General features: G+C 43.3%; 2 protein-coding genes across 4 annotated transcripts; both read right to left on the bottom strand.

Moving 5' to 3' along the window:
- Positions 1 to 746: 746 nt before the first annotated feature.
- Positions 747 to 9,969, bottom strand: LOC142915382 (dual specificity tyrosine-phosphorylation-regulated kinase 4-like). Of its 2 annotated transcripts, XM_076061218.1 has the most exons (9): positions 9,662 to 9,969; positions 6,651 to 6,787; positions 6,363 to 6,488; positions 5,880 to 6,015; positions 4,879 to 4,960; positions 4,135 to 4,307; positions 3,290 to 3,350; positions 2,986 to 3,103; positions 747 to 2,327 (listed from the first exon to the last, which is right to left on the bottom strand). In XM_076061218.1, the coding sequence occupies exons 2-9, from the start codon at positions 6,785 to 6,787 to the stop codon at positions 1,373 to 1,375; spliced, it is 1,788 nt and encodes a 595-aa protein (XP_075917333.1). In that variant the 5' UTR covers positions 9,662 to 9,969; the 3' UTR covers positions 747 to 1,372. The 2 variants fall into 2 exon arrangements, with proteins under 2 accessions (XP_075917333.1, XP_075917337.1); XM_076061222.1 differs by lacking the exon at positions 747 to 2,327 and having other exon boundaries at positions 2,653 to 3,103.
- Positions 9,970 to 15,447: 5,478 nt separating this feature from the next.
- LOC142915396 (dual specificity tyrosine-phosphorylation-regulated kinase 4-like) lies at positions 15,448 to 21,694 on the bottom strand. Of its 2 annotated transcripts, XM_076061231.1 has the most exons (8): positions 21,296 to 21,694; positions 21,008 to 21,133; positions 20,525 to 20,660; positions 19,526 to 19,607; positions 18,793 to 18,965; positions 17,942 to 18,002; positions 17,638 to 17,755; positions 15,448 to 16,979 (listed from the first exon to the last, which is right to left on the bottom strand). In XM_076061231.1, the coding sequence occupies exons 1-8, from the start codon at positions 21,430 to 21,432 to the stop codon at positions 16,025 to 16,027; spliced, it is 1,788 nt and encodes a 595-aa protein (XP_075917346.1). In that variant the 5' UTR covers positions 21,433 to 21,694; the 3' UTR covers positions 15,448 to 16,024. The 2 variants fall into 2 exon arrangements, with proteins under 2 accessions (XP_075917346.1, XP_075917351.1); XM_076061236.1 differs by lacking the exon at positions 15,448 to 16,979 and having other exon boundaries at positions 17,617 to 17,755.
- Positions 21,695 to 22,186: the final 492 nt, after the last annotated feature.

A 22,186-nucleotide genomic window follows, 5' to 3' on the forward strand; every position in this document is an offset into this window, starting at 1 on the left:
TTATTTATGAAATTTATTTTCTTTCTACGTGGCTTTACCGAAAGAGCCAACGAGTAATTCCTGCAGTAACGAAAGCTTCAAATCAAGTTTGAACCACCTCTACGGGGAGGATGGAAGTTTGTCTTCTCTCTCTGTGTGTGTGTGTCAATGTCAAATTTCACACTGAACTTCTAATTTAGCAATCTATGGAGACGTAATCAACCAGGCTATGCATTAACTGTGTGTTAGCCGACTCTCTGCGTTGCATTGCATAACACTTCCTAATTTTACTAAATTTGTCTTCTTAAACTTCCTATTTCTCTCTCAAATGTACCAGGCTCTCATAGGTCCATTCGCTCTTTCTCTCCCCAGGCCGCTTCGGGGTGGATTTCCACACAGCTCTCTCATTGACATGCTAATTTCTCTGCTCAAGCAGACCCACATCTCTCTCTGCCCCCCCCCCACCTCTTCTTTCTCTATTTAAGGCCACGACATAGAGGCATTGGGTCTCTGTGTGTCTCTGTGTTGTCTCTCTCTGCTTGTGTGTCTGTGTGTCTCCGTGTCTGTGGGTTTGTCTCTCTCTCAAATTTAGTCCTACCTGATGACGGTTGCTTGTGTTGCAATCGAAACGTCGTATTCTATTATTTTATTTATTTTATTTCTATGTGGCTTTACCGAAAGAACCAAAGAGTAATTCCTGCAGTCACGAAAGCTTCAAATCAAGTTTAATCACACTTAATTACAAATATTAACACATTTTACATAAATGTTCATTATTTTATATTTAATATTTACATTTTTTAAAAATCACAATATATACAACAATTCCCACTCACAACCAACATCAGTGACGATAATCTGAATGGGTACTGGGCCTCCCCTAGGTCAACTCGGCCTCAAATGAGTACCTGGTGCGATGTGTGTAAACATCGCTACTGGGGAGTCAAAGGCAGCCTTCATAATCGCTGTGAAGGCAGGCTATACGGGAGATCGTTGTCGTGTGTTTTTGTGTGAGTGCGCTTACATGCCCCCTCGTGTGTGAAATTGTTGGGATCGTTATGCGCCTTCCGACAAGCACGCCAGCGTCATCGGGAATCAAGGCAAGTGAAGTTAAAACTAATTTTTCTTTCTATTTACCAACATTAATTTGGTATGTTATGTATAATATAGTATTAATTACAGTATAAAATGCAAATGTACAATATTTCCTATGAGTTTAGCAATGTTTCCCTTTTAAAAACGGTAACACAATTTATAGCAATGAGTTATGTGCATTTAAATATAATACATTTTGGCGACCGACTTATAAACCGTTCGACTTATGAACAGGTCCCAGGAATGAAACCTGTTTATAAGTCGAAGGCTGCCCATATATTTGACAATATTAAAACATTTAATCCCCCTCACCACTTCCCCCACAACAACAGACCAACTTAATAAGAGCGCGTCCGAACCGATGCAATCTCTTGCGGATGGTTGGTGATTGGGATTTGGGGACCTCAATAATTTTTTCTGCACTGTCCATGTCACTCTGTACCATGGCTTTCATTTGTTCAGCATCGTGAGGCTTAGAGTCTGCCTTAACCGTGCTCTCGGACTCAAGGAGAGGGTTAACAGTGTCGTCTGCGTTTATAGGCAGAGACAATATGGAGCACATGCTCGTCTCGGCTCCATTTTGGGTTCTCTCATCGACTGCCTCAATTGAAATAGGAAATTCCTCAACATCCAGAGGCTTGATGTCCAAATTAATTCTGGTCTCCGACTCTGGGAGGGGGTCAGCAATTGCTACTGTCGAAGACACAGCAGTGTTCAAATCTTCCACCTGAATGCTGCGTTTTATGGTGGATGTTGAGCTAGTGGCTGTAGGAATCTCCCATTCCAAATTGGTTTCGATGACTGACCCGGAAGAGACAGAAGCCAGGAAGGCGTCAGTCCTTGGCTGAATGAAGGGGACTGGAACGGCGGCTGGAGGTGGAAGGGAAATGGCAGTGGACACCTTAGTAGCCACAATGGATATTTCCACTCCGGAAGAGCTGCTGCAAAATGATGCGACTGGAATTTGTCTAGGAGAAGTGATTTGTGGAATTGAGGGAAGGTGGCAAGGTGCTGGAGCCGGGATGGAGACGTCGTTGGGGTCCGAATCCAGGCAGCATAATTTGTAGGGGTCCTTTGTCTTGGAAGTGAAGTTGTTGGGGTTCAGAATCCGGAAGGTCTTGGTTGATGGAGCCAGATGGGAGTTGATCTTGCTTGCTGGTGCTTGGTGAAATCCAGGTGGTGGAGCTGGAGCTGCACTCATCCATGGGTGCTTGAGAGCACTTTCCGGAGTTAGACGGTCATCTGGGTTCCAGCTGAAAACAAAGAGACAAGTACCGATGAGAAGATCAGCAAAATATACATACCCACATTACACATTATAGTGATACAATAAACTGACATCCACTTGACAAAGTAAGGGTTTGCAGGTATGTGAAGTTAGGTATGGTAAGTCCTCGCTCAAAGTGTGCTTATACAATGCAATATTGCTAAAATACATTGCTTCCATTTGGGAACGGGTTTTCTGAGTGGTTCATGACAAATTACTTTCTTCAGCTGCGTGGCTGAGCAGTATAGGAATTCTGGGGTTCTGCGCGGAATCATATAATGATATAGTACACGTTGGCATACCCTCATCACAGTTCTTTTTCTCGCCATGGGATGACTGTAGGCTAATTTAATAGTGCAAATGTGCAAATGTGCATGGTTTTTATTTGTTATCTCTGTAATGTGTAAACGGTCATTCCTCACTAAATGCATTTTTTCTTTATGCAACACTTTCCATAAACGCATCTACTAGCACGTTAAATGACGAATTAGAGTACTGCATTGTCCTTTCATTCTTTACCTAGTTTCTTCTGCAGAGAGATGCAGACTTGCTATACTTTGCAAAGGGATGCGTAATTCCTTATGATATAGAAACTGACTTGAATTTGTTAAAGTTGAGGGAAACTCAAAGAGTGGGACACTCACCGTAGGATGGAGCTGATGAAGTCCAGGAACAATGGGTCTCTCGTTTTCAGAAACTCCTTGAGCGGGCAACACTGAGGGGTCTCCTGCCGACATTCCTTGGTCAGTTGCCCAAAGAAGTCTGCAGTGGGCACAATCGCAAACGATGTCATGCATTAGAATATTATTCATGTGCACAAGGCTGTGATGTACAATGAAGGCTGTGAAGGACGTGGAGAAACAACCCAACTTTCGCGTCATTGTGCAGCCAGACGAGTGATGTTATAACACCTAATCGCATATTAAAAGTAAAATTTGCATTACTCACTGAAATACCGAGGACCGTCTGGTGCAGCGTGCAGCATCATTAAGGGTGGTCTTCCCACAATCTGAAAATAAACGTCACATTTGCTCTTACTTCACTGGAGAGTTGAGTTTTTCTTTACGTATTTACATGCATGGTTTGTATCCTATTGATTAAATTATTCGTAATTCTAGACTTGAAGCTTCCGTGACTGCAAGGATTCATACTCTTTGTTTTTTTCGGTAAAGTCACGTAGGTAAAATAAAATTTTAAAAAATAACTAAATTAAATCACGACGTTTCGGACGCAACACAAGCTTCCATCTTCAGGTGGAACGGTCACAGCAAAATAGCTGTATCAAGTGACTGTTCCACCTGAAGACGGAAGCTTGTGTTGCCTCTGAAACGTCGTGATTTAATTTAATTTTTTTTTTATTTTACCTACGTGACTTTACCGAAAAAAACCAAAGAGTATAAATTATTCGTAATTGAGTAAACACTTGAAGTCACGTAGAACCAAGCTGTTTCAAATTTTAAGTTAACTCAAAGTAAAACGATCACTGAGGCAGCAGTGATCGTAGCCTGGCTGCGCCCAGAGTCAGTGGTAAAATTCTGCATTGCTCTCCGGCAACGGCGAATCTACGTCTGTGTCAACCAATGTCGACTTCCCCAACTAAGTGGCACTCATTTTATCGACACTGGAGGGGCTGAACCCCCCCCCCCGCCAATCAGATGTAACTCACGACCTTGCGATCGCGAGCCAATTGCTCAACCGCCTGAGCCAACACAGAACCGCAACAACCAATTCAAACGTGAAACCCTTTCCGTAATAAAATAGTTAAATCAATTTAATTAGGAAATGAATCTTACCTTTGTGATCCCAGCGACCTCCTGAATCGTGCTGGTTATTTTCAGCAGTCGCCTCGCAACAGAGATCTCGGCAAGTATGTAGCCAGCAGCCCACATGTCAACTGCTGTTCCGAACGGCTGGGCCAGCAAGACCTCTGGAGCCTGGTATCCGGCCGTCCCAAATGAATGGTCGGCTGGAGAGAAATAAGAATACAGGTCTTTCATAGCTGAGCAACTTTTAAGTCTATGTCACTCTGCAGCACAGACACTTTTTAAATGAATTCCGTCAACTTTCTCGGTTTCATTATTGGCAACAAAAAAAACGTACATTCAGTCGCTTGATATATCAGATCCCGCCATAGGTGGGCATTACTAGGTCCCAAGGATAAATGGACCAGCTCTAAAGGGTTAAGTGGACGATCGGAGTCACAGTTTTACTGCAAGAATCTCCAATGTGCTCTCGCCCTGTCCTGCATGATGTGTGAAAGGACGTGATTTTAAACGGAAGTGGACATTCCCAATGCTCTGTTGTGAAACAGAGATCGCAACGCGTTGTAATCATACCTCGTGTGGAGCTACCATGCACGGGCAGCACTGTGTTAAGCTCTTGTAATATCACATATGTTCATTTAACATTAGCATCGTTCACGCAATTTGCATGAAAGATGCTATAGAAAACAAAACATTATTATTCCATATAACAGGATCGGTAGGAAGATTTAGAAATGCTACGGTATGTATAAATGTATATAAAGTGTAACTTACGGGGTTCATTTTCAAAAAAACTTCCTCCGAAGTCGGCCAATCGGATGGCTGCCGTGTGGTGATATTTCACCAAGATGTTTTCCTGAAAGAAATATGAGGATGCAAGCATTTTTTAATATATATATTTTATTTAACCAGACGAGGGTCATGGAAAATGGCGTTCATTTATGCACTGTCCATCTAACGTTATAAGTGTTCATGCATGATCTATGTCCGTTTGTAATGAAGAGGGAGGCAGGGGGATCAATAACTCTCGTAAAAATTTTCCAATATGAAATCTTGCAATGAAGTTATTCATGAAAACAAGACGCTTATAATGAGAAGAATTGCCAAAGCGGCTCTGCTCATCGGCAATAACAGAGTTGTTCCGCAATGCATGATGGTAAAAAAAAACTAAATAATTACGTATAAGAAGAAAAATAGGGCCACGGATCATTGGTGTTTTTATAGACTCGACAGTTCCCATGGATAATGGGAGTCATGGGTAATATTGTCACGGATAAGAGCGCCACTGTATGAGGCAGCTGTGATGGGAATTAAACTGGCCAGTGTATGTGCATCATGCAGTGGATGCCCATGAGGCACATAAACTGCTAAATCTGCTTAAAAGATCACGGTGAAGGTGCAGTCCTGCAATTACTTGCTCAACCCTCTACTTCTATAAAGGCCTCCGCCATAGCTAGCTGAAGAGAACCCGTCTAGATGGTTTTGGGCTCCTGTTACCCAGCGTCAAATGTCTCGAAAGAAGGGGAAGTACCCACACTTCACCCCGCCACTCGTGACATGATTAACTGTGACCTACCTATTTATACTCATGGGTGTGCAGAGGTGTTGGGTGGGTGGGATTTGAGAACCCGTCCACTGTTATAATTGCCAATCCGGAGGATCAATTTAACAAATTTCCTCTGGGTTTAAAGTCTAGTGTGCGATCCATGACACCATGGCAGCGTCCCTTAGACCTGCTTAATTCCTCTAAAAGAAATGTAATGATAAACCCTTACCAGCTTGAGGTCCCCATGGACTACGCCATTCTTCTTCAGGAAGGCCAGCACTTCCATCAGGGACCGGGCGTATCTCTTGACGCAGGACAGAGTAAATGCTCCCTTCGATTTCACCACGTGAAAGAGGCTGCCCATGCTGATCACAGAAAATGAACACAGTGCAACATGGTTAAACAGCATGAAGCACAAAGTCACCAGCTCATCCACACATGCATGGCAAGTACTGGAACACTGAGGGTGAGGTGAGGCATTCGACGGGTAACAATTACTTGAATACGTGCTGACTGCAGAGTTTTTACCACTGGGCATGACTGGGTCCCGAGAATTGGCAAACCAGCTATGAAATGGTTAATGCAGCTACTTGTTAACAATGCAGTGTAGCACAGCTAAGGATTGAGTACTGATGTGGATCAATCAGCTGCCAAGCTTATATTTGTATACATCCTACAAGTGCCACGGTTGTAATGGACTTTGTGTTGTTACCTGATGTAGTCCAACACGAGATAATGGTAATCTCCCACGACGAAGTCTTCCTTGAGCCGGATGATGCTGTTGTGTCTCAGCACTTTGAGGAAGAGAGCCTCGCGATATGCTTGTGCTTCCGTGATGCTGCGTGAAGAAATACAAACACTTATGAGAATGTTGGAAATTGCATCATCATTAAAACGGAAAACGTATTGCGTCTTGTCTAGGTAGGCACACGTGAGTTTCTCTTACAGGAAAACTTGTCAGTGAAGATTGTCAAGCACATCATTACTTGGTCTATCTCACCTTGATGTGATGTCAATCATCTTGAGGGCCATCTGCTTGTGTTTCCTGTGGTCCCAGCATCTGAACACCTGGCCAAATGTTCCTTCATCCAGTTTTTCCAAAACCGCATAACGATTGTTGAGGAGATTAGTCGCCATCTGGTCAAGAGAGAGTGTTGCAGTAAGAGCAAGATCAATAAGTACAGTGACAGTTTCGATAGTAGCTTCCTAACCTCTCATTACTCTGAGTGATACAGCAGAAGGCCTACCTCTAAATCAGTTTCAATTCATAATCAATATGAGGTTAACTCAGCCCAGCATTCACCTAGGGTTGATAAAATAGGACCCGCTTTGTGAGTCGAGAGAGGTTGCCTCATGGAGAGACTGGTCCTGGCCAGAGAAATTTGGATTTGACGGCACTTGCTCATGGCCACACATGGAAGTTTGTGAGTTTATGTGAACAGACACTTTGATGATTTCAATTAATCAGGGCCTATTAACGGGTTATGCCATTAAATTGGCCAAATAAGTGCTCAAATGGTGCTGAGCAATTGTTGCACCCAGTCTCTTCAATTGTAAGCAAGCACAGCCCTGCAATTGCTTGCTCATACAGCTTATGGTGAAAGGGCCTCCACGAGAGGGATCTCTATAGAGTAGTCTATCTGCTCTTTCCCCCTAATGAGACGTATTGATAGAGGTGGGAGTCGCCACACTCTACCACATCACACACGACTTGCTGCCAAACTCCGAACTGTGGTGTAACAGTTTCACTTCTGGGTGAACATTAAATACACCCAAGAGGAGGATATCCGTGGAAATGGAGCAATCAAATCAGCTCGTTTGTAGAGACTAGATGGATTGTTGCTTCGAATTACTTTAGGGGGATAGTAAAGGCTTATCAGACCTTCATCCACCAGTGGATTTATCATGTCTGATGATAACCTTTATTTCCTACTTGCATACATTCCGCAAGTTCATGACATTTCTCTCCCTTATCTACTCCTCTCATATCGCTAAATAGGTATCTCTTACTCTTTGGTTCTTTCGGTGAAGTCACCTAGGTAGAAAAAGAATAGATCACGACGTTTCAATTGCAACACAAGCAATCGTCATCAGGTGGGACAACCACAGGAAGAAAAATGTACCTCCTGTTTATATATTTTGTCAACTCCCTTTTCATTTATTTATTGCCTATTTATCTCATTCATTCTACGTATCTTGTCTACAACTCATATGTATGTTCTAAATCTTATTTGTATTTAGTTTATCTAATTTCACGACTTATTTTTGTCTGCATCTCATATCATATCCCTACATGTCTATCTCTTGTATGTGTCTCATTTAATCTCACTGCATCACTGACTTTTTATCAGGATGGTGCTGCTGCATTGGGATGTTTGAGAAAATTCCATTAATGTGCGATTCGCTTCGTGTTGGGATGAAACGAGGCAATCCATAGAAAAACCTCATCGTGCCGATAACACGAAGAAGCTATACACTGATGGATTAATTCCACGAGTCTCTATGAAACTAAATGTCTCCCATTTCCCTTTCTACTGGCAAAGCACAGACCTCCTACATATATAAAATTGCGGTCTATATCATTGCTATATGTTTCATGAAAAAAAATGTTTATTTTGAAATCATATATTTTTAGTGACTTTCTCATCTCTCCTATAATTTGCACTGCGTGTTCTTGTAACTTTCTGACCCGCCCCTACTGGACATCTGTGAAAAAGAGCTTCATAGCTCCTCGGATTTTATCCAGGATAAATAAAGATTCTAATATTCTTTGGTTCTTTCGGTAAAGTCACGTAGGTAGAAAACATAATAGATCACGACGTTTCGATCGCCACACAAGCAATCATCTTCAGATGGCTTTACCGAAAGAACCAAATGGATTCCTGCAGTCACGAAAGCTTCAAATCAAGATTAAAGTGAATCAGAAGAATTTTTTTAAAATAAAAATGAAAACCACGACGTTTCGATCAGAACACAATTGATCGTCTTCAGGAGGAAAGAGGGGGAGGTCACCGAAGGCAACCGTTTTGAAAGGTTTCTAAAAAGTGGGCGTGGCACAAGCGCTGTGGCGGTGAATGCATGGAACATGCAGTGCCAACAAAATCTCCTGGTGTCAGAACGAAGTGAGCGGGGTATATGTGCCCTGGGGTAAGGTAACAAAAAATCAAGTCATGACCCAAAGTGGTTGATGACATCTTTCCAATGATTGCTGTCTTTGTACGCATTGTCTCGGTTGAAATTGTGCCTGTATATATGGATGGCTTCACAAACGAATCTTTGTTGATATTGGAAAGTACCATCGTCTTAGAGAAATTAATTTCGCGTGAGCCAGCCACATTAAAATAATTATCAGCCACGACAGAAGTATTGCCTTATGCTCACGAACACGGTCCGAGACATGTCGCTTAGTTTCCCCAATGTAACTGCTGCCGCAGACACAGCTTAGGGACCAGGCTGTCTCGAGGACAGCGCTGGAGTGAAACACAGCCAAGCTCCGACCGCGAGCTGTGGTTCACTCCAGCGCTGTCCTCGAGACAGCCTGGTCCCTTCACCTGATGAAGGCCGCTTGTGTTGTGGCCGAAACGTCGTGATTTTTGTTGTTTTATTTTTTACCAACGTGACTTTACCGCATAGAACCAAAGACTATGAATTTTCACGTGTTTTTTTTGCGATTTTCACTCCTCTCAGCAAGATAAAGTGACGTTAAATTATATTTTTATTTAAATTTATTTTAATTTATTTATGCATTTATTTTAATTAATGTTGTGTCTAAATTATTTTATACACCCTCATTAATGTATAATATGCCATATTAAATATAATTTCTTATACTCTGGAAAGGATTATTTCCCTTTATTTCTCACGGGAAAATTCGTTTGGTATTCGTCATTTTCGGTACAAGTCCTCCTAGCTTCGGGGACGAATTTACGGCGTATACCGAGGTACCACTGTCCTTGTAATTTTGGTCTATATAACAGCTTTATGTTTTCCTTAATAAATATAAGTTATTACCTTGCGTTGAAAAAACAAAAATATCTTAAAGTTTGGGAGACTTGATTCTGCTGCTCGCGGCCGTCGTGGGAGCCCAAACGCGCTCCAGGTTGTCGTCACCAATCAAGTGACGTCTGAGTGACGTCGACCCGCCCACGTGATGACGCTCGGCTGTCCAGCCCCTCCCCCTTCCGGTGTAGCCACGCCCCCTCCAAACTGTGGCCCCGCCCTCCCACGCCACTCCCCCAACACGGGCCAAGCCTCAATGGTGGCCACTGTCTCTCCCACTGTCACGGCTTCTGTACATAGACGCCCGCGTTTTGTATCCGTGTCCTCCCCACATCTATTCCATCTCCATGGAGAATCCGGGGCCGTGCAAGAAAGCTCGAGATGTCCCGTGGCGGGGTCCGTCTCCCCCCGCCTCAGCATCGCGTCCGCGGGAATCGCGTGCGCGCGGCCTAGTATTCCGCGGTGCCTACCGCGTTGCCTGGACTCTGCGGCCGGCCAAGGCGCGCGACCTGGTATGGAAATTATCGGGGAGATGTGCGGGGTGTGTGGCAAGTGTTTGAACGGGTTTCGCTTCTCTCACACACTCGTGTCTCTGTGTCGTGAGCTCTCTAACTCCGTGCTGCAGGTTCTCACGCTGGTGGCTGTCCTGTACGTGGCGCATAACCTAGTACTGTGGAGCGAGGGTTGGTGGGTCACACACACTGTTATGGCCACTATAAATGTGTTACCTCGTCTGCTGTGCAATATTCCTTAAGCACCCTGAACTCGTTCTCTGCGATACCGATAATGTTGCTGTGCTCACGTACCACGGACCTTCCCTTCTAAAGTATCTGGTAAGTTGGCTACACGGAATCATTTGTGCAACATGAAATAAAATGATAACTCAAAACACATTTGTCTTGTATCAGAGTTACTTCCTGACAGTGATCTGTTATGATAGTCCCGAGTGTTGTAGTTTATTTGCACGTGTCTCTGTTGCTGTTTGTGGTTCTGTGGTGTTATGGTCGTGGTGGTGGTGGTGCTGGTCTTGTTCGTGGTGGTCTAATTGTGGAACGAGTGCTGTGGTTAGGTATTCGGTTTGTGTTGCTTGTATTGGTGGTGTTGTGTAGGTGGTGATCGTTTTATATGTATGTGTTGAACTTTTTTCGTTTTGTTGTGTTCGTAGAACAGGCTGCCCGCATTCAGAGCTTTCAATTATCAGGACCCATGCCAACCATGCTTAATGCATTTGTAGTGACTTAACTCGGAGACGCTTAGACTTGGAGGCACTTCTTTTATTTAACCGAGCACCCTTTGCACAATACACACCCTACGCTGGTCCACACTCGTCTGTCGCTCGCTTATACACAACTCTACGTGGTTTTGCTAACCTATCCACAACACGAGCCGTCAAGCACTTACGGTGCTGAACCGAGACGGCCAACTACTGTCTAGCAGCGCAATATCGAGTGAAGACGACAGCGACCATGGCGACGATCTTCAACAGCACGACGGGTATCCCACTCCAAACGACAGCCCCGAGCTCTCGCTCAGGGCCCCCTTTTATGCTCCCAGCGTGGCCTCGCTCCGCCCCGGTCGCGCCCTCCAGAACTTACCAGCGGGTTCCCAGGGCTTCCTCCTGTGCCCCCTTCTGTAACCTTTCCCCCAGATATCCCCCTCTGGTGTATCGCCTGGCCTGTTGTAAGCCACAGATCTTCTTCCCCGCCAGCATGCCAGCGCTATACTGCTAAATGTATTATTCTATGCCACTACACATTGATGCCAGGTTTTTGATATTTGTATTCACCTGCATACACCGATTGTACCACAATTACATTGCTTTGTGTACCTGTGCATATGCAGGTCTGTTAACCAGAATTTGTATATTTTACATATTACAAATGCATGATCACAGACTCGTACAGGCATGTTTAAAGAAAATAAACTAATTTAGATCTATTTGGAAATCCACTGTTGTATGAAGACCTCCCCACGCTATGTCGGCCCTAGATCACTATACTTCACCTCGCTGGTCAATGCAGATTTAGAAAGGGTTCCCAAAGACCAGTTCAGATAACCGCTTGCCTCTGATGTGAACCAAGGTCACCACATTAATTGCGAACTGCCCAACTCCTTACATTTCTACATGACGTAGATAACTGCATTTATTTATCCAATGTGAGATCAAAGTGCGCAAAGAGGCACGGGGAGGTGACAGACAAATAGGAATAGATGGATCAAAGACCGACAGAGAAAAAGATGCGTTTACTTGTCAATAATAGAGTTTTGTTTTTCATACCAGTTATATGCCACTTTTATCTTTATCACGTCATGAAATGAATGTACTCTCACAGAGAGCAGTGTACTATATTGTGTCAGAGAATAGCTGTGGAAGATGTCAGAATTGGCTCGGAATTTCCTCGAATAAGGATGATCCCGTTTATTCTAGATTTGAAGCTTTCGTGACTGCAAGGATCCATACTCTTTGGTTCTATTCGGTAAAGTCACGTGACTTTACCGAATAGAACCAAAGAGTATGATCCCGTTTAGCCAGTTTCCTGGCTATTTTACAAGGGAGATCCATACAGCAGTGTGCAAGCACAGCAACAACAACAACAAAGACGTCAATATTGCAGAGAATAAGTACAGGATCCTTAAGGAATATTGCACAAATAACGATCGAGGTATATGACTTTGGTACGCGAACCAGACGTGAATAAAAACAGTGCAACTGTAATATGACAAGTTAGATACATACTCTTTGGTTTTTTTCGGTAAAGTCACGTCGGCAAAATAAAATAAATGAAAACAACTAAATTAAATCACGTTTCGGAGGCAACGCAAGCTTCCGTCTTCACGTGGAACAGTCACAGCAAAATAGCTGTATCAAGTGACTGTTCCACCTGAAGACGGAAGCTTGTGTTGCCTCCGAAACGTCGTGATTTAATTTAGTTTTCATGTATTTTATTTTACCTATGTGACTTTACCGAAAAAAACAACGAGTGAATCCTTGCAGTCACGAAAGCTTCAGATCTAAAGTTAGATACAGGTGCACATAAGCTCTATATTTTCATTTAACAGTGATATAAACACAAATCGAAAAATGTTTTATCCATACAAGGGATACCGCGTTATTACCTAAAAAAAGTATTAATTGCTTGTCGGTAATATTGTTTAAATGTCTGTTCAATTAAAATAGATTATGTGAAACCCACATTTAATATTATGTTATTATATATTCCTATACCACATTTAATGTTTATTTTTTGCGCAGCCATTAGTGACCAGGCTGATTATATTAACTCCCAATACTCGAGGATCTAATTGAACAGTACTATCTTAATAGCTCACTCCTGAAGAGAGAACTACTCGGAGATGCGAGGAACCACAACTGGGCAAATCAGCCAGCTGGTCAGCCAGTGGGAATTCCCCCCCCCCCCCCCCCCAAGCTCTGCAGTCCCCTGTATATGAAGGTGTTATCGTCCAATTAATGAGTCGTTACGTATGGGAGGAAACCCATACGTGTGAGCCACCCTGGTGTCTCGAACGCAGCATCCAACCCCAAGGTCCATTAAACCACCTTGCTTGTGTAACAACTCCAGGAGACTGCCTTTTGATGGTTCTTTATTGAAGACACGTTCACTTGACAGCGAAGACCCTGACTCCAGCAGCAGCAGCCCCGAGCCTCTCCTCTCGACCCCTTTCATCCTCAGCGTGGCCATCCCTTGACCCTTGGCCACGCACCTCCTCTTGAAACGTCTCGCTGGCTCTCGATCCTTCTCGTAGACCCCAGATCATTCCCCTGCCTGTCCCTTACCCCCTAGTCTCATCCTTTGCTAATTTCCCTGTCATTACCCCCTGTGACTGCTCGTCCCCTGTACTTTCTTTACACCTGTAAAATAAACTCATGGCATGAACAGAATCCTTGTCTCTCTCTATCTTCCCTCTCTTTACCTCTCACTCTTTTTGTCTCTTGCTCATATACATTTCTTAGTTTCCCTGTCTTTTTCTCACCCCGTCTCTCCCTCTGACTCACTTATGTTACTTTTCCCCTCTGTCTCTCACCTTCCTTAAGTTACGTGTCTTCTCTCGTGTTGTGCCTCAGTGTGTTGTGTCTCACCCTCTCTGAGTGTGTATCTTGCTGTGTTCTGTTCTATTCCGATTAAGCTCACTCTGTCCCTCTCTCTAGTGTTTTTAGATGGCAGAAGACACAATGTGTGGCCCACACGAAAAAAACCTACATCCACGTGAAATATCAGGATCGGCCACAAGAGGGCATTGCCAGGTCTTAAGACGAAATGGACCGGCTCGAAGCGTTAAGTGCACTCTCGGAGTTGGTTTCACTGTATAAAGTAGAAATTCCCAAAGGGATATTGTGAGAGAGATCACAAGAAGTTGTAATAATTTCCTTGCCTCACGTGGAGCTACCATGCACATGCATCACTGAGCTCAGGTGATATCACGTATGTTCATTTAATTAGCACAACACATTCCTGTAATTGAATTGTGAATATAGCTTACATTTGGCTTATGCATGATGTTGGTGATGGAATGGCAGCCTAAGAAGCGAACGTGTTCAAAATTGACCACTGTGGAGATGCAGCAATGACATCGGTTGATGTGCAGGAGTGAGATGGAAGGTAGCAGGATTGGACGATGTGGGATGGTGATGTGGGAAGAAATGTATCGTGCGGTGAGATCTGAATCCTGAGACCTGACATAATTGCACGTATAATTGTTGAAGCAAGAATCATAAATGTTAAAGCGAGAATCATAAATGTTAAAGCCGAATCATTGATAGTAACAGGATTGGTGATAAATACCCCTAGGCAACGAGATAACACACAAACATAATCACACACATTAATCATGAAAAAAATTGCACACACATTCTTAATTACACTTAACACGCATATTTAGTTGATCACACTTACTCTTTGGTTCTTTCGGTAAAGACACGTAGAAAGAAAATTATTATTTATGAAATTTATTTTTATTTATGAAATTTATTTTCTTTCTAGAAAGAAAATAATTATTTATGAAATTTATTTTCTTTCTACGTGGCTTTACTGAAAGAGCCAAAGAGTAATTCCTGCAGTAACGAAAGCTTCAAATCAGGTTTGAACCACCTCTACGGAGAGGATGTAAGTTTGTCTTCTCTCTCTCTGTGTGTGTCAATGTCAAATTTCACACTGAACTTCTAATTTAGCAATCTCTGGAGACGTAATCAACCAGGCTATGCTTTAACTGTGTGTTAGCCGACTCTCTGCGTTGCATTGCATAACACTTCCTAATTTTACTAAATTTGTCTTCTCAAACTTCCTATTTCTCTCTCAAATGTACCAGGCTCTCATAGGTCCATTCGCTCTTTCTCTCTCCAGGCCGCTTCGGGGTGGATTTCCACACAGCTCTCTCATTGACATGCTAATTTCTCTGCTCAAGCAGACCCACATCTCTCTCTGCCCCCCCCCACCTCTTCTTTCTCTATTTAAGGCCACGACATAGAGGCATTGGGTCTCTGTGTGTCTCTGTGTTGTCTCTCTCTGCTTGTGTGTCTGTGTGTCTCCGTGTCTGTGGGTTTGTCTCTCTCTCAAATTTAGTTCTACCTGATGACGGTTGCTTGTGTTGCAATCGAAACGTCGTATTCTATTATTTTATTTCTATGTGGCTTTACCGAAAGAACCAAAGAGTAATTCCTGCAGTCACGAAAGCTTCAAATCAAGTTTAATCACACTTAATTACAAATATTAACACATTTTACATAAATGTTCATTTTTTATATTTAATATTAACATTTTTTTTAAAATCACAATATATACAACAATTCCCACTCACAACCAACATCAGTGACGATAATCTGAATGGGTACTGGGCCTCCCCTAGGTCAACTCGGCCTCAAATGAGTACCTGGTGCGATGTGTGTAAACATCGCTACTGGGGAGTCAAAGGCGGCCTTCATAATCGCTGTGAAGGCAGGCTACACGGGAGATCGTTGTCGTGTATGTTTTTGTGCGAGTGCGCTTACATGCCCCCTCGTGTGTGTGAAATTGTTGGGATCGTTATGCGCCTTCCGACAAGCACGCCAGCGTCATCGGGAATCAAGGCAAGTGAAGTTAAAACTAATTTTTCTTTCTATTTACCAACATTAATTTGGTATGTTATGTATAATATAGTATTAATTACAGTATAAAATGCAAATGTACAATATTTCCTATGAGTTTAGCAATGTTTCCCTTTTAAAAACGGTAACACAATTTATAGCAATGAGTTATGTGCATTTAAATATAATACATTTTGGCGACCGACTTATAAACCGTTCGACTTATGAACAGGTCCCAGGAATGAAACCTGTTTATAAGTCGAAGGCTGCCCATATATTTGACAATATTAAAACATTTAATCCCCCTCACCACTTCCCCCACAACAACAGACCAACTTAACAAGAGCGCGTCCGAACCGATGCAATCTCTTGCGGATGGTTGGTGATTGGGATTTGGGGACCTCAATAATTTTTTCTGCACTGTCCATGTCACTCTGTACCATGGCTTTCATTTGTTCAGCATCGTGAGGCTTAGAGTCTGCCTTAACCGTGCTCTCGGACTCAAGGAGAGGGTTAACAGTGTCGTCTGCGTTTATAGGCAGAGACAATATGGAGCACATGCTCGTCTCGGCTCCATTTTGGGTTATCTCATCGACTGCCTCAATTGAAATAGGAAATTCCTCAACATCCAGAGGCTTGATGTCCAAATTAATTCTGGTCTCCGACTCTGGGAGGGGGTCAGCAATTGCTGCTGTCGAAGACACAGCAGTGTTCAAATCTTCCACCTGAATGCTGCGTTTTATGGTGGATGTTGAGCTAGTGGCTGTAGGAATCTCCCATTCCAAATTGGTTTCGATGAATGACCCGGAAGAGACAGAAGCCAGGAAGGCGTCAGTCCTTGGCTGAATGAAGGGGACTGGAACGGCGGCTGGAGGTGGAAGGGAAATGGCAGTGGACACCTTAGTAGCCACAATGAATATTTCCACTCCGGAAGAGCTGCTGCAAAATGATGCGACTGGAATTTGTCTAGGAGAAGTGATTTGTGAAATTGAGGGAAGGTGGCAAGGTGCTGGAGCCGGGATGGAGACGTCGTTGGGGTCCGAATCCAGGCAGCATAATTTGTAGGGGTCCTTTGTCTTGGAAGTGAAGTTGTTGGGGTTCAGAATCCGGAAGGTCTTGGTTGATGGAGCCAGATGGGAGTTGATCTTGCTTGCTGGTGCTTGGTGAAATCCAGGTGGTGGAGCTCGAGCTGCACTCATCCATGGGTGCTTGAGAGCACTTTCCGGAGTTAGACGGTCATCTGGGTTCCAGCTGAAAACAAAGAGACAAGTACCGATGAGAAGATCAGCAAAATATACATACCCACATTACACATTATAATGATACAATAAACTGACATCCACTTGACAAAGTAAGGGTTTGCAGGTATGTGAAGTTAGGTATGGTAAGTCCTCGCTCAAAGTGTGCTTACACAATGCAATATTGCTAAAATACATTGCTTCCATTTGGGAACGGGTTTTCTGAGTGGTTCATGACAAATTACTTTCTTCAGCTGCGTGGCTGAGCAGTATAGGAATTCTGGGGTTCTGTGCGGAATCATATAATGATATAGTACACGTTGGCATACCCTCATCACAGTTCTTTTTCTCGCCATGGGATGACTGTAGGCTAATTTAATAGTGCAAATGTGCAAATGTGCATGGTTTTTATTTGTTATCTCTGTAATGTGTAAACGGTCATTCCTCACTAAATGCATTTTTTCTTAATGCAACACTTTCCATAAACGCATCTACTAGCACGTTAAATGACGAATTAGAGTACTGCATTGTCCTTTCATTCTTTACCTAGTTTCTTCTGCAGAGAGATGCAGACTTGCTATACTTTGCAAAGGGATGCGTAATTCCTTATGATATAGAAACTGACTTGAATTTGTTAAAGTTGAGGGAAACTCAAAGAGTGGGACACTCACCGTAGGATGGAGCTGATGAAGTCCAGGAACAATGGGTCTCTCGTTTTCAGAAACTCCTTGAGCGGGCAACACTGAGGGGTCTCCTGCCGACATTCCTTGGTCAGTTGCCCAAAGAAGTCTGCAGTCGGCACAATCGCAAACGATGTCATGCATTAGAATATTATTCATGTGCACAAGGCTGTGATGTACAATGAAGGCTGTGAAGGACGTGGAGAAACAACCTAACTTTCACGTCATTGTGCAGCCAGACGAGTGGTGTTATAACACCTAATCGCATATTAAAAGTAAAATTTGCATTACTCACTGAAATACCGAGGACCGTCTGGTGCAGCGTGCAGCATCATTAAGGGTGGTCTTCCCACAATCTGAAAATAAACGTCACATTTGCTCTTACTTCACCGGAGAGTTGAGTTTTTCTTTACGTATTTACATGCATGGTTTGTATCCTATTGATTAAATTATTCGTAATTCTAGACTTGAAGCTTCCGTGACTGCAAGGATTCATACTCTTTGGTTTTTTCGGTAAAGTCACGTAGGTAAAATAAAATTTTAAAAAATAACTAAATTAAATCACGACGTTTCGGACGCAACACAAGCTTCCATCTTCAGGTGGAACAGTCACAGCAAAATAGCTGTATCAAGTGACTGTTCCACCTGAAGACGGAAGCTTGTGTTGCCTCTGAAACGTCGTGATTTAATTTAGTTTTTATTTATTTTATTTTACCTACGTGACTTTACCGAAAAAAACCAAAGAGTATAAATTATTCGTAATTGAGTAAACACTTGAAGTCACGTAGAACCAAGCTGTTTCAAATTTTAAGTTAACTCAAAGTAAAACGATCACTGAGGCAGCAGTGATCGTAGCCTGGCTGCGCCCAGAGTCAGTGGTAAAATTCTGCATTGCTCTCCGGCAACGGCGAATCTACGTCTGTGTCAACCAATGTCGACTTCCCCAACTAAGTGGCACTCATTTTATTGACACTGGAGGGGCTGAACCCCCCCCCCCCGCCAATCAGATGTAAACTCACGACCTTGCGATCGCGAGCCAATTGCTCAACCGCCTGAGCCAACACAGAACCGCAACAACCAATTCAAACGTGAAACCCTTTCCGTAATAAAATAGTTAAATCAATTTAATTAGGAAATGAATCTTACCTTTGTGATCCCAGCGACCTCCTGAATCGTGCTGGTTATTTTCAGCAGTCGCCTTGCAACAGAGATCTCGGCAAGTATGTAGCCAGCAGCCCACATGTCAACTGCTGTTCCGAACGGCTGGGCCAGCAAGACCTCTGGAGCCTGGTATCCGGCCGTCCCAAATGAATGGTCGGCTGGAGAGAAATAAGAATACAGGTCTTTCATAGCTGAGCAACTTTTAAGTCTATGTCACTCTGCAGCACAGACACTTTTTAAATGAATTCCGTCAACTTTCTCGGTTTCATTATTGGCAACAAAAAAAACGTACATTCAGTCGCTTGATATATCAGATCCCGCCATAGGTGGGCATTACTAGGTCCCAAGGATAAATGGACCAGCTCTAAAGGGTTAAGTGGACGATCGGAGTCACAGTTTTACTGCAAGAATCTCCAATGTGCTCTCGCCCTGTCCTGCATGATGTGTGAAAGGACATGATTTTAAACGGAAGTGGACATTCCCAATGCTCTGTTGTGAAACAGAGATCGCAACGCGTTGTAATCATACCTCGTGTGGAGCTACCATGCACGGGCAACACTGTGTTAAGCTCTTGTAATATCACATATGTTCATTTAACATTAGCATCGTTCACGCAATTTGCATGAAAGATGCTATAGAAAACAAAACATTATTATTCCATATAACAGGATCGGTAGGAAGATTTAGTATGTATAAATGTATATAAAGTGTAACTTACGGGGTTCATTTTCAAAAAAACTTCCTCCGAAGTCGGCCAATCGGATGGCTGCCGTGTGGTGATATTTCACCAAGATGTTTTCCTGAAAGAAATATGAGGATGCAAGCATTTTTTAATATATATTTTATTTAACCAGACGAGGGTCATGGAAAATGGCGTTCATTTATGCACTGTCCATCTAACGTTATAAGTGTTCATGCATGATCTATGTCCGTTTGTAATGGAGAGGGAGGCAGGGGGATCAATAACTCTCGTAAAAATTATCCAATATGAAATCTTGCAATGAAGTTATTCATGAAAACAAGACGCTTATAATGAGAAGAATTGCCAAAGCGGCTCTGCTCATCGGCAATAACAGAGTTGTTCCGCAATGCATGATGGTAAAAAAAAACTAAATAATTACGTATAAAAAGAAAAATAGGGCCACGGATCATTGGTGTTTTTATAGACTCGACAGTTCCCATGGATAATGGGAGTCATGGGTAATATTGTCACGGATAAGAGCGCCACTGTATGAGGCAGCTGTGATGAGAATTAAACTGGCCAGTGTATGTGCATCATGCAGTGGATGCCCATGAGGCACATAAACTGCTAAATCTGCTTAAAAGATCACGGTGAAGGTGCAGTCCTGCAATTACTTGCTCAACCCTCTACTTCTATAAAGGCCTCCGCCATAGCTAGCTGAAGAGAACCCCTCTAGATGGTTTTGGGCTCCTGTTACCCAGCGTCAAATGTCTCGAAAGAAGGGGAAGTACCCACACTTCACCCCGCCACTCGTGACATGATTAACTGTGACCTACCTATTTATACTCATCGGTGTGCAGAGGTGTTGGGTGGGTGGGATTTGAGAACCCGTCCACTGTTATAATTGCCAATCCGGAGGATCAATTTAACAAATTTCCTCTGGGTTTAAAGTCTAGTGTGCGATCCATGACACCATGGCAGCGTCCCTTAGACCTGCTTAATTCCTCTAAAAGAAATGTAATGATAAACCCTTACCAGCTTGAGGTCCCCATGGACTACGCCATTCTTCTTCAGGAAGGCCAGCACTTCCATCAGGGACCGGGCGTATCTCTTGACGCAGGACAGAGTAAATGCTCCCTTCGATTTCACCACGTCAAAGAGGCTGCCCATGCTGATCACAGAAAATGAACACAGTGCAACATGGTTAAACAGCATGAAGCACAAAGTCACCAGCTCATCCACACATGCACGGCAAGTACTGGAACACTGAGGGTGAGGTGAGGCATTCGACGGGTAACAATTACTTGAATACGTGCTGACTGCAGAGTTTTTACCACTGGGCATGACTGGGTCCCGAGAATTGGCAAACCAGCTATGAAATGGTTAATGCAGCTACTTGTTAACAATGCAGTGTAGCACAGCTAAGGATTGAGTACTGATGTGGATCAATCAGCTGCCAAGCTTATATTTGTATACATCCTGCAAGTGCCACGGTTGTAATGGACTTTGTGTTGTTACCTGATGTAGTCCAACACGAGATAATGGTAATCTCCCACGACGAAGTCTTCCTTGAGCCGGATGATGCTGTTGTGTCTCAGCACTTTGAGGAAGAGAGCCTCGCGATATGCTTGTGCTTCCGTGATGCTGCGTGAAGAAATACAAACACTTATGAGAATGTTGGAAATTGCATCATCATTAAAACGGAAAACGTATTGCGTCTTGTCTAGGTAGGCACACGTGAGTTTCTCTTACAGGAAAACTTGTCAGTGAAGATTGTCAAGCACATCATTACTTGGTCTATCTCACCTTGATGTGATGTCAATCATCTTGAGGGCCATCTGCTTGTGTTTCCTGTGGTCCCAGCATCTGAACACCTGGCCAAATGTTCCTTCATCCAGTTTTTCCAAAACCGCATAACGATTGTTGAGGAGATTAGTCGCCATCTGGTCAAGAGAGAGTGTTGCAGTAAGAGCAAGATCAATAAGTACAGTGACAGTTTCGATAGTAGCTTCCTAACCTCTCATTACTCTGAGTGATACAGCAGAAGGCCTACCTCTAAATCAGTTTCAATTCATAATCAATATGAGGTTAACTCAGCCCAGCATTCACCTAGGGTTGATAAAATAGGACCCGCTTTGTGAGTCGAGAGAGGTTGCCTCATGGAGAGACTGGTCCTGGCCAGAGAAATTTGGATTTGACGGCACTTGCTCATGGCCACACATGGAAGTTTGTGAGTTTATGTGAACAGACACTTTGATGATTTCAATTAATCAGGGCCTATTAACGGGTTATGCCATTAAATTGGCCAAATAAGTGCTCAAATGGTGCTGAGCAATTGTTGCACCCAGTCTCTTCAATTGTAAGCAAGCACAGCCCTGCAATTGCTTGCTCATACAGCTTATGGTAAAAGGGCCTCCACGAGAGGGATCTCTATAGAGTAGTCTATCTGCTCTTTCCCCCTAATGAGACGTATTGATAGAGGTGGGAGTCGCCACACTCTACCACATCACACACGACTTGCTGCCAAACTCCGAACTGTGGTGTAACATTTTTACTTCTGGGTGAACATTAAATACACCCAAGAGGAGGATATCCGTGGAAATGGAGCAATCAAATCAGCTCGTTTGTAGAGACTAGATGGATTGTTGCTTCGAATGACTTTAGGGGGATTGTAAAGGCTTATCAGACCTTCATCCA

This window comes from Petromyzon marinus, chromosome 5 (genome assembly GCF_048934315.1).
Source record: "Petromyzon marinus isolate PM22_M1 ecotype Great Lakes invasive population chromosome 5, UKy_Petmar_22M1.pri1.0, whole genome shotgun sequence".
NCBI lineage: Eukaryota > Metazoa > Chordata > Hyperoartia > Petromyzontiformes > Petromyzontidae > Petromyzon > Petromyzon marinus.